A 12,813-nucleotide genomic window follows, 5' to 3' on the forward strand; every position below is an offset into this window, starting at 1 on the left:
TAATTGTAATCTAAATTAGAAATACATAAGTTTTAATGGTCTCTCTTTAGGCAACTCAGGAAATCCTCCCACACATTACCCACTGTGTGTGTTCTGTAATTTATTGTGTTTTTTTTTTTATTAGTAAGCCCCTAACTTCTATGGTGATAGCAGGTATAAATGTCAATACAATAAGTAATACAACAATAATACTTGATGTCATGTGACCTAAATAGGGTTATCAGAGTTACTTACTGATATAAATGGCATTTAATCTATTCTTCCATATTAACTATTTGTAACATTTCAGGTAGAGCTGGTTGTGATGCCTATAGTTAAGGATGCCCGGCATTTTCCATTATAAGACCCAATTTTCAGGTGCATATAACTTTGCTAAACTTTAACCATTCAGACTGAAATTTTCCATGCTGGGTGACTGCCTCAAACTGAACATTTTGGGGAAAATTTCAGCGAAAATGGTTCAGACATTTCTGAGAATGAGTTTAGGGAAATACATTTTCGCATATGTTAAATATCCTTATAACTATTTCGATGAGCAGCTCAAGCACCTCCATGCTTTGGAGCAGAAACTTGAAATTTGGCAACAAGCCAGAGAAGCCAAGAATCAGAGGGATGTTTGAAAATCCAACTAAATTTTGCTGACTTATAACACTTTGAAAATCACCATTCAAATATGCTCAGTAGAGGCTGGCAGCTAAATTCTGTGTACATTCACTCTGCACCGTGCACATGCCAACCAAGCTTTCCCTGCAACTGCTCCTCCTGCCTGCTATGGGCTGCTGTGGCACCAGACCTGACAATGGTGAGACTCAGTGCTCCCTTTGCTGTTGCCCAGGAAGCATGGAGAAGAAGCAAGAAGCAACCTGACTTGAATAGAAAGGTTCAGGGGGTAGGGGACAGGCAGGGCTGGCTCCAGCCGAGCAAGCTCGTGCTTGGGGCAGCAGATTCCAAGGGGCAGCATTCTGGACGCCCTTTTTTTTCTTCTTCTTTTTGGTTTGCTGCTCCGGCCGCCCTGTAGGGGGCGGCGGCGCAGAGGAGGGGAGCGCCCTGCAGCAAACTCAGCAGGGCAGCCCGCGTCCTTCCCGCCCAGCCAACCGGAGCGGCGCAGAGCCCTCCCAGCAGGCGGTGCGGTGGGAGGGGCTGTGTGGCGGGCGCCCCGCTGAAGCCCTGGCCGCCCCCCTTTTCTCTCTCCCCCACGCTCCCTTCCCCTCCCACTCCCTGCTAGACCAGGTGCGCACTCCGCTGCACATCTGCAGCACAGGGAGTCCCCCTGCACCCTGGCTCTGGCCGCCCTGCAGGTTTTTTTTTGTTTTTTTGCTTTGCTTTGCCGCTCCGGCCGCCCCGCGGGGTTTTTTCCCTTTTCTTCCTGCTTTGCTGCTCCAGCCACCCCGTGGGGTTTTATTTTTTTTCTTCCTGCTTTGCCGCTCCAGCCGCCCCGCAGGTGTTTTGTACGTGTGTGTGTGTGTGTGTGCTTTGCCACTCTGGCCGCCCAGCGTTTTTTTTTTTCTTCCTACTTTGCTGCTCCGGCCACCCCACAGGTGTTTTGTGTGTGTGTGTGTGTGTGCTTTGCCCGCAGGTGTTTTTTTTGTGTGTGTGTGTGTGTGTGCGTGCCGCTCCAGCCGCCCAGCAGGTGTTTTGTACGTGTGTGTGTGTGTGTGTGTGTGTGTGTGCTTTGCCGCTCTGGCCACCCCGCAGGTGTTTTGTGTGTGTGTGCTTTGCTGTTCCGGCCACCCTGTGGGGTTTTTTTTTTCTTCCTGCTTTGCCGCTCCAGACACCCCGCAGGTGTTTTTTTTGTGTGTGTATGTGTGTGTGTGTTCTTTGCCGCTCTGGCCACCCTGCAGGTGTTTCTTTTATGTGTGTGTGTGCTTTGCCGCTCCGGCCACCCCACAGGTGGTTTTTGTGTATGTGTGTGTCCTTTTCCGCTCCGGCCACCCCACAGGTGTTTTGTGTGTGTGTGTCTGTGTGTGTGTGTGCGTGCTTTGCTGCTCCAGCCGCCCCGTGGGTTTTTTTTTTCTTCCTGCTTTGCTGCTCCGGCCACCCCGCAGGTGTTTTTTGTGTGTGTCTGTGTGTGTGCTTTGCCCGCAGGTGTTTTTTTTGTGTGGGTGTGTGTGCGTGCCGCTCTGGCCACCCTGCAGGTGTTTTGTGTGTGTGTGTGTGTGTGTGTGTGCTTTGCTGCTCCAGCCGTCCCGCAGGTGTTTTTTTTTTTTTTGCTTCGCCACTCCGGCCCCCCCTGGAATTTATTTTTTTTTTTGCTTGGGGCGGCAAAAAAGCCAGAGCCGGCCCTCGGGACAGGGACAGAATGAGGGTGGGAGACTGGAGCAGAGGGTGATAGGAGCAGGAGGTGACTGGGCCAGAAGGGGACAGATGGGATGGAGGAGAAAATACAGGGGCAGAAGTGCATGTAACTACTAGAGCACATTCCCCTCCAGAACCTGAAACCTAAGCACTGCTGGCTGGGAAATGGAAATCCCTTCCCATGCAAAATTTTGCATTTTTAAAAAATATTTTCACCTGAATCATGACAAAAAGTCAAAATGGTGACATTTTTCATGGGAATTTTTAGCTTCCTTGTTGCCCACTTTGATTGCTCTTGTTTTCACTGTAGTGAAATTGACAAAAGCCTTCCAGCCAAGCTGCCGGAGTGGCAGACAAGCCAGGGTGGTCAGCTGCTCTCCAGCTCCATAGCCAAAGAAGCAGAACACATGAAGCACTCAGCCTTTCCGCCTCTCACCACCATCTCTCGGAGCGAGAGAGGCAGTCATGGCACTCAGCCTCACAGTCCTTCTGGAAGGCTTTGATAAGAGCCTTCCAGGCGGGCAGCTGAGGAGCTGTCATTTTGACATTTTCTATGGAAAATGAAAAATTTTCAGTAAAATTAAAATTTTCCCATGGAAATTTTCAATTTTGCAAAAAGGGCATTTTCCATGGGAAAATGATTCTGACAAAAAATTCTTGACCAGTTCTGGTCCTAAGTTACTTAGGGCCTTTTGAAAATTTTACCCTCAGTTCTTCTGTGCCTCAGTTTCCCATCTGTAGAAATGGGATAATTGTATTTTCCTACCACATCAAGGGTGTTGTGAAACTAAATACATTAAAGACTGTGAAGATTTTTTATGGTAATAGAAGCCATAAAAGTACCTAAGATAGATAGATGCAATTAAAGCAACCTTAATTCTGGCATTTCCTAATTTTGGAAACCAGAGATAAAAGGAAACAACAAATTTCTGCACCTCATTTTGGGCAAGTTCTATATTTTCCTGTTAATTTTGTATATGTATACATTAGTGATTTGGTCATGTTGCACATTGGATTGACTAACTGGACACTTAACTTTTTCACTACAGTTTTTCTTTAAGGTCCAGCTTTATTAGATTTTTTCCATTCCTAGTCATAGTACTTTACTACTGAAGCCTGGAAGAGTTTCCTTGTAATAGATTTTAAGCATTATGCCTTGCAATGTTTTTGTTTTGACTTTTAATAAACAGAGATAGATTTTTTTAAAAGTCTGATATGATATGGCTTTAGTTTGACCCCATACCTTACCTAGGTTTGCTGAAGTCAGAGAAGTACATTTCTGCTAGTAGGTGCCAATTGATACCTCCATTGTTGCTGTACTGCAAAAGCACACCTTCCTCTCTGTTGTCTGGTTTATTGCATGAAGAGCTCTCCCCACCTATCTGAATGTAAAACTGGACGAAATCTGCCCAGGTGGTGTCCAAATCCCAGCTCACCAATTGCCTTTTTCCATCCTGTAGTACAGAGGCATATGAGAAAAAAATTAATGTACTCAGATTGTTAATCATCACACTAAGACACTTTTACTGAAAATGTCTAAATGTCAAACACAGTTGTATATGGAAAATTATGTACAATATACTGCAATGCAAAGGAGTTCCATTTTGTGCAAGTGTGATTCTCCCCTTATCGGGCTTTAAGACACAGTCCCTACTTTGGCCATTCTTTACACTGTAATCACTTTTGACTGTATCACTACTTCTATCCTGCACACACTTTTATCATCATAAACCCAGCATTCCATGGTTTTTTTAATTATTTATTTAGCACTAGGCATGCAAGGCTTTAAACACACATTTGTAAATTTTGAAAATGACCCTCTCTCTTCTGTGTTCCTCCCTATGGTTTCTGGTGTCTTGCACCCTCAAGGGAGCCAGGAGGGAACAGACCCTGTATACCCTGAACCGTTTAGGGCCAGATTTTCAAGTGTCCAGCACCTAGCAACTGCCATTGTGACACATATGGAACTGCACTAAAGTGTTTTGAAAACCTGGCCCTTAACATCTTATTTTCCCAGTCAAATCTTGTACTATCACTTTGTCTGAGGGCTAGATCCTGCAAATTGTTTAGCACTGTGTGATGGGATATACAAACCCCGCACTGGACAATAAAGGGTTAAGGAGCTGCTCTGGGCTCAGGTAACTCCACCCCTCCTCCCCCATCTGCAAGACATGCAAATGTTGGAGGAGGAGCTTAAAAGGGTAGCAGAGCATCTCCTTTGTTGGCAGACCAGAGAAGAAAGGCCCTTAGCTCCCGAGGAAAGGGCTGACTGAAGGCAGGAGCCTCTCAGATGACCACTCCATGAAGGCCCCGCCCTGAGGGAAGGGTGGCCTAGATTTTGATGCACCCTAAGCGGAAATCATTACCCTCCATTTCCTATGAACTTAGTTTATTTGCATTAATTCCCTTTGCTTTTTGTTCGTGGACTACCCCAGAAGAGGACTGATTTTAAAGTGACCTGGCTGGAGGGCCAAGTCATAGGAAGAGGCTGGGCACCATAGAGGCCATGTGGCCATCAGTAGCAGGCAGAGGGGAAAGAGCTGCTATGCAACATCCAGTCACCAGGCAGCACCAGCAGTGAATGACCCCCTTCACCCATTGTCAATTCCCACAGACTTTAAAGGGATGCGAGGGTCTGGGCTGGCACACACTAACACCCTATCATAGTATCCTTGTTGATTTCCTGCATTTTCCTTCCATATTGCATCTTAAAAAAAACCTAGGACCATTTTTGTCCAGGATCTACTCTCACAGAGCAGCACTGACTGAATACTTGTCTCATTCACTCTCTTTTTCACCTATCCATGAAATATCTTCTTTCTTCTGGGTTGTTTCCATGGTCCAAGATACTTTCTTACCACGGATGCATACGTTCACCTCATACTCACAAACTTTTTCACATTCACAGCATTCAGCATAGCCATAGCCATCCGATCCTCTCCCCTATTGTTTTTCATTCATTTTCCTCCATGCAAGCCTAATCTTTTAAAAGAATCTGAATTGAAGGCTTCACATTTTTCTGAGGCACCCAGCTACCTAAATCATCATCATCATCATCATGGCAACTATCAAGGATCCAATGATCAGAGTAGCAGAGTCAAATTACAAGTCCTCCTCTACACTTTAGAATCAGTATGTTTGATATCTCTGCTTCCTATTACCTCCTTATGGGGACAGTTCCTGGTAGCATTCACTAAAATGGATAAAGTCGACTCTTGCAACGGGATAAAAGAGAGGCATTTTACCTTCAATTCTCATGTAAGTATGTTTCACTTGAACATACGTATATGTTCTGCTCACAGTTACACTGGTGTAGATCAGGGTTTGCTCATTTCAAGTCAGTGGAATTACTCTGTGAAATCACTGTCAGAGCCAAATCCTGAGCATAAAGTGGTTTGACTACATGCAAAATGTCACCATCTCCCAAGGATGTGGCCTTCCTTTATCTGCTCATTATATTCAAAAGCAGCACTACATGCTCTTCAGCCATTTCACCAGGATGGACAAAACCAGCCCAGTACATCATGCTCTCAAACTTTCCATTGACGTACAAAGAGGTGGACATGACATCCTGACCAGACCAGGCACTCTTCACAGACTGCCCCCGAGTTTCCTGGATTTGCAGGATTGAGCCAGATCTGGGAACTTCACTACATGACTTCTGGTGTGATGCCATCAATCATGATTACTCTGGTTGGCACAATGAGCCTTATTAGACTATGTATGTTTGATGATGAATTACTCTGGATTTATGCCAGCAGAAAGCAGAACTGGTCTGGTAGTATTTAGAAGTCTGTTTTGCTATCTGTATCTTTGAGTACCAGCAAAGGACACTTACCATCTTTCTCTACATTGAACTATTTAAGTGATCATTGTCTGCCTTGTTATCAACTTAGGGGAGTGCAGAATCAAGTTCAACAATGGTTTTATAGAGTAGTGTATTTCCACTCTGAATACATGACCCCTCTTTTATATGGAGGGCCATGCCTGCAACAGAACCAGTGCAGTACTGTTGTGCTGGGATGGGAGCAGGAGTTGTAGGGTCCTACCCCCAAAACACCCCTCTGTGCAGCAAGGATTTGAGGGTGAGACCAGTGGCTTTGACACTATGTAGGTCCACCAAACTTCCCCCTCTATAGAGGTGGTTTAAGCACATAAAAGGGGCCATACTGGGTCAGACCAATGGTCCATCTAGCCCAGTATCCTGTCTTCTAACAGTGGCCAATGCCAGATGCTTCAGAGGGAATAAACAGAACTAGCAATCATTGAGTGATCTATCCCCTGTTGTTCACTCCCAGCCTCTGGCAATCAGAGGCTCGGGACACCCAGAGCAAGGGGTTGTATCCCTGACCATCTTGGCTAATAGCTATTCATCAACCTATCCTCCAGGAACTTATCTAGTTCTCTTTTGAACCCCACTATAGTTTTCACTTTCACAACATCCCCTGGCAATGAGTTCTACAGGTTGACTGCACTGTGTGAAGAAGTACTTCCTTTTGTTTTAAACCTGCTGCCTATTAATTTCCTTGGGTGACCCCTGGTTTTTGTGTTATGTGAAGGAGTAAATAATACTTCCTTATTCACTTTCTCCACACCAGTCACGTTTCTGTAGACCTCTATCATATCCTCACTTAGTCATCTCTTTTCCAAGCTGAAAAATCCCAGTCTTTTAAATCTCTCCTCATACAGTAGCTGTTCCATATCATAATTATTTTTGCTGCCCTTTTCTGTACCTTTTCCAATTCTAATATATCTTTTTTCGAGAAGTGGTGAACAGAATTGCACCCAGTATTTAAGGTGTGGGCGTACCATGGATTTGTATAGTGGCACCATGATATTTTCTGTCTTATTATCTATCCCTTTCCTAATGGTTCCTAACATTGTGTTAGCTTTCTTGACTGCTGCTGTATATTGAATGGATATTTTCAGATAACTATCCACAGTGACTCCAAGATCTCTTTCTTGATGGTAACAGCTAATTTAGATCCCATCATTTTATATGTATAGTTGGGATTATGTTTTCCAGTGTGCATTACTTTGCATTTATCAACACTTTGCATTCTGCATGGAGGCTACTCCAGCCATGATGCTGGACTATCAGCCACGGAGTGGCTTCATGGCTGCCCTATGGTGTGATGGGCGGAGTCTTTGGCCCCTAGCTTCCAAGGCAATTTCAAGAGCTCAGCCAATCTAGTAAAGATGTGCATTGGGGATGGATTTGGTGCTACTGTAATTATGTGCTATAAGATATGGAGGGATTTCTAATATGTCTCAGTCATGTTTATGGAAATGAAGATACTTGAAGAGCAGAATTACAGGTCCAGAGATACACAGGGAAACTGAACTAGAGACCTAGAGAGGAAATGGGGTTGGACTGGGGGAAGGATAATGGAGAAACTACAAGGAATTATCAGAAAAGAACAAAAATCTTAGAGGAAGATTTAGAGAAGCAAAAAGGAGATGAAGTTGAGCTCATCACCTGATATCAGGCTCAAGGATTGACCAATCCTGCACTGCCATACATTACTATAGGTAAGATGGTGATAGGAAAAACCATCACCCAAGAATATCTGTGCAGGTGGAGAGAGAACACTGATTTCACCTTTTTTGTGCTCTAAAAATAGCCGTAACTTGGCATATTTTGGCAGTAAGAGTCACTGACATTATGGTAAGCACCTGAATAAACTTTACTGAGAGCTGTAACCTGATGTATTGACTGCCCAACAGTTGGAAGGGAGGTGATTAAAGCCCGTTCCTGGAGCAGTGAATCTTCAATAGGTTTCAACTGAAGTAAGTACCAAAACTCCTACCATTTCCCCCGAGGGATTTGCCTTCACCAAAGAATTCAGCCAGGAGGGAAGAGAGCTGAGCTCAGTTTGGGTTAAAAACTTTTTTATAAAAAAGAGTGTTACGGGAGTCACTGTCTCACTGGGTTGGAGTAAGCACGGAACCAGATCCATCAAGACAAGGCTCTCGCTGTGAAGAGTCTTTTGTTTTTTGGATTATGGCTACAAAATGGATCAACCCTCTGAACCTGAATTTATGGATTGTTTGTTCCACCCCCCAACATCATATTAACTGATCTGCCACAACAGCAACAAAGTTGAACTCTGGGTTCCAGAGTACACTAAACAAACATAAGACTTAGGATCTCAGTGGAACAGAGTAGTGGGCACTCATGTTTTCTTTAATTTTCTACAGAATCATGGATTTCTCCTCCATTTCCAAGTACAAAGTAGCATTAAAAATAGGAAGCTTGGTTGAGTTTACAAAGATGGTTTAGATGTTTCAAACCACATTTATAATTTTGAATTTTTTATCATGTCTTCCCCTATGATTGTCTTCAGACTTCAAGTCCCGATGATAGGCAACTGATGTGATCTAACTGGACATAAATGACAAGGGTTCAGTGTTGGGGTTTAAAACGCCAGCCACACTTTACAAGCAAATAGTGAGATGGATTTAAACCTTTCCTTCAGTTCATGGAAAAATCAGAACACACAAATGTCTACAGCATTCTAGCCCAAAACTTGCTGCATCCTTCCATTTTGTTTTGGAATTACATGCATAATATTATACATCTAGTTCCATAGTTAGACTGTACAATACACTGTATATGCAGTATATCAAAGTATCAATCCCTTTACATGTCTAGAGCATTATAATCTTTTGTAAATTAATTTACGAACCAAATTAAGTTCTTGAAATTCTGCAGCCAATTGCAGATTTTATTGGTTTAAAACTTTTTTTAATATGCAAAAAATCCCTTGAGCCTCATGAAATTAAATTAAAACCCAATGGTATTGTTTCACTTTGAGTTATATAAGCTTTTCTGAAATAATATGGGGCCCCCGCATGAGGAAAGTCTACCTGGAATGAGAAGGTGGTGGGGTAAGATGATTGCAACAGCAACTCTACTGTGGGGTCCAAAACTGGCTAGCATGGTACCAAAAATGGGTTACACTAGCCAGGGAGGGAGCATGGCCAGAGTGCAGGGCTGATATTCCCCTGGGAGCCTCCATGGTAACTTCCTTCAGCAACTAAGCTGGAATTGAAAGCTGTCCTGATCAAGCTGAACTTCTGAGAGGGGAAGACATGTAAACACACAATCTTCTGAGCGTGTACCAGTCCTGGATAACTCAGGGTCTTTGTGCAATGTACTTCATCCCCTGAACTAGCCGGGGTGAATCAAGCTTCATGTGAAGAACTGAGATACTATTTCAGATAGGTTTGCAGTACTTCTCAAACATATAACACAAAATCCATTCTACCAATAGAATAATCAGCTACAGAATTTGGTTAATTAAAACAGGCCTCCAGTTTTGCAAAATCACAAAGGAAATGCAGGGGGCTAATTGAAAGAGTACCGTGATGCAAACACACCTACAACTGATTAAAATGAGATATAAAAGATAAATCAGGACTCAGCAGAACAAAGCCAAAATTAATCCTGAAATGAGAGACTGATAATGGCAGTAAACATTAGAAGTTCAAATACAAAGTGGCTATTTGAACAAATACAAAGAAATAGCAACACATGTGTACGTGCTCCGAAAACAACACACAAATGTCAGCCAATGATTACAAATAATTTATTATAACATCTATCACCATGGCAGCGAGGTGCATTGAACACAGAACATCTAAACACAAATTAAATAAGCCACCTTCAATTATGGCACTCAGACTGCTGCTACTGAAAAAATAAATGCTAAACTAACCCTTAGAGATCAATAGAAAGAAGCCAAGAATTTCTAAATGAGATTTTCACTCTTCCTAAGCAGAAATAAGAAGAAAAATAATAAAAGAGAACCCCAGATCATAGCAGGTTAATTCTAATTTAGCAAATTACTTTGAGAAACTTGGCTTGAGAAAATGAGCCAGAAGGAGGAACATCTAATAGAGAAGACAATTATATCAAAAATCCAATTATCACAATTAGCTAGTTAGACTGATTGGTCTGTTATGAAACTTGCAGAACAGCATTGCATTTCCAGGAGACTTGGCTGTATACATATACATAGGTGCTGGAATTGGGAGTACTAGGGATGCTGCCACACCCCCTGGCTTGAAGTGTTTTCCATTATAGGCAGGGTTTACACTTTGGTTCAATGGCTCTCAGCACCCCCCCTATAAAAATTGTTCCAGCACCCTTGCATGTATATAGAAGTTCTGAAAATTATTTGATGGGATAGATTTTTGTACATGAGATAAACGACGTACAATTACACAGCTTAACATATTAATTTATTCCTCTAGGAGTCTGATCCAACTTCTATTGACTGCAGTGGCAGTTGGATCAGGCTTGTAAAAGGAATCCACATAACTAGGTGTATAGTTTTCCTTTCTGTAATGAAAATCAGATATTACAGCCGAGATAATGTAAGAAGAAAAGTAAATCTGTGACCACAAAGCACTTCTCCTAATTTGGTTCTAAAAGTATCTTTTTGCTTTCATCTGATTATATATTATTGATCTGCACATTTCCTAATTTTCTCTTTGTTTCATGTTATTTTTGTGTGTGAGCCAACTGAGTCATGCAAACAAAGTATCTCATAAGAGCTAACCAGGCATTTTACAGAAGGCTGGAGGAGTAACATATCTGTATTTTCACCAGTTCCAGTTCTTTGACTTCACAAAAAGTTGAATGCCTTGAGGGTCTAGGGAAAGAACTAGCCTCTGAAAGAAAGACTACTGCCCTTTCTTAGGAAAAAGAATTAAAGAATAGTCACTAATGGGAGTTGTAAGTTACTTGAAAGAAAATACAGTATATATACAAATCCTATTATAAACAATAGCAGATTAATATGCAAATTTCTCAGGTACATCACTGATCCTTTACTTCCTCCCATTACACATGGGTTTTTTTAGGTGAACAATCAACTTCTGCATTCCCATCCTTTTTGTCTGTAAAAAGACTAACTTGGCATTGTTCTGCACACATATCCATATTTTTGTCTGTTTTGCATTTAGGTACTGCATGTCATCTAGTCTTGTATCTCTTCCTAACACACACACCAATCTCCTTCTTTGTTGATGTACAATGACATTAGGTTCCACTTAAAAGATGTATGTAAAGTGTTTCTAATTTATCCAACTCTTGGTCGTACCTTGGTGAAGTAGAGGGATGATCCAGAAGAAATGACCCCACAGCCTTGTTCAGGTTTTACAATTTCTCCCCCAATAACTTCCTGCCATTCAGTCTTCAAACTATTTGGGTTCTCAAAATCAGACATTACAGTTGAAGGGAGGGAAGTCTCAGGGTGACATTCAGTGCCCTGGTATCCTGGATCACACCTGGAGAGAAGCATAAAGACACCATGTTCCTAAAGATACATATATATTCTACTTGATGTTCTCCACAATTACTTTAAAGCAATGCAGCAGCCCTTCTAAGTTAGTTGTGAAATAATCAGACTCCCTGGAATCACAAGTTCAGGTCCTGGCATGGTCAGTTCAGCCCTTCTGAAACAGATACACAGAAGCTACTATGTAGGTAGATGTTTCCAATGAGACAAAAAATGTAATGGCTATTCTGTTCACAGGGGTATTAACGGCCAAATTTCCAAACAGGCCTGCACACTGCTGCACATCTTCTGACCTGTGTATTGCACAATCCCTGATTTGGAGGGAGTATTAGCAAACTGGAATTAGAGCATATACAAGTTGGCCACACACAGAAGGGCCCATGAACTGTTAAAAATCTGTCCTTACAAAAAGTTTCATGGGATATTTAAGAACAGGGGCTTGTCCTAGTGACCATGATCAAAACTTCTCCTCCACTTACAGTTACATAGTGTTGCTGTCTCTCTCCCCCCTGAGATGGCTACATTTTAGTGGTTAGTTATATCTGCATTTATATAGTCAAAACACTCTGATCTTTTGGGATGGAAGGTAAATGAATGATACTATGGGGAGAGAAAGTCAATGGCATTTGGGTTACTGACTTCCATTTGTGACTTAGAAAATCTCTCCTGTAATGACCTATCTTGTGTGGACATGTACCACAGCTCAATTCTGTGTCTTAGGTTCTAGAATATTAATAGTTATCAGAGGTTTTCCTCCTGCTCACATGGCAGGGACATTTGCTTTTGGTGTAGATGGATCTTAGTTGTATCCCTGCTGTCCCTGTAAAGTTCTGGCCACGGTGTGGAGCACATTGACTACTTTGCAGTGTCCAAGAGGTCTTGAAATTTGTTAGTCTACTACGCTTTTCTATGTTTTTACAATGCGAATAAACATTAATTGGTTATGTTTTTTCTATATCCACGACCTCTATATTTTTAAAAAATACCATCATATTTTTTCTCTCTCTAGCTATTTAAAAACATGCCAGTCACTGTGGTATCTAGATGATCTTGAGGCCAGTAGGCACTAGCCAAGTCCCTGGTATAAGTCACAGAAGCCTAAATACAGTTCAGTGTGATATTGGCTGCCAAATAGTACCCACCCAGGGGTCCACTCTGACAACATGGGATCAGCTGGTCACAGCAGTGCCCTGGTCATATTCCCTATGCC

The 12,813-nt window shown here is 42.4% G+C and overlaps 1 protein-coding gene across 2 annotated transcripts in view; it reads right to left on the bottom strand.

Moving 5' to 3' along the window:
* RELN (reelin) overlaps positions 1-12,813 on the bottom strand; it is a 452,511-nt gene that overhangs the window by 99,234 nt on the left and 340,464 nt on the right. For both annotated transcript variants that reach the window (XM_008172472.4, XM_065557727.1), the window contains exons 24-25: positions 11,406-11,592; positions 3,544-3,749 (exon numbers count right to left, since the gene is read on the bottom strand). In XM_008172472.4, coding sequence (XP_008170694.3) covers positions 3,544-3,749; positions 11,406-11,592 — 393 coding nt within the window. The remainder of the gene's footprint in view (positions 1-3,543; positions 3,750-11,405; positions 11,593-12,813) is intronic.

The sequence above is a fragment of the Chrysemys picta genome, chromosome 1 (genome assembly GCF_011386835.1).
Source record: "Chrysemys picta bellii isolate R12L10 chromosome 1, ASM1138683v2, whole genome shotgun sequence".
NCBI classification, from domain to species: domain Eukaryota; kingdom Metazoa; phylum Chordata; order Testudines; family Emydidae; genus Chrysemys; species Chrysemys picta.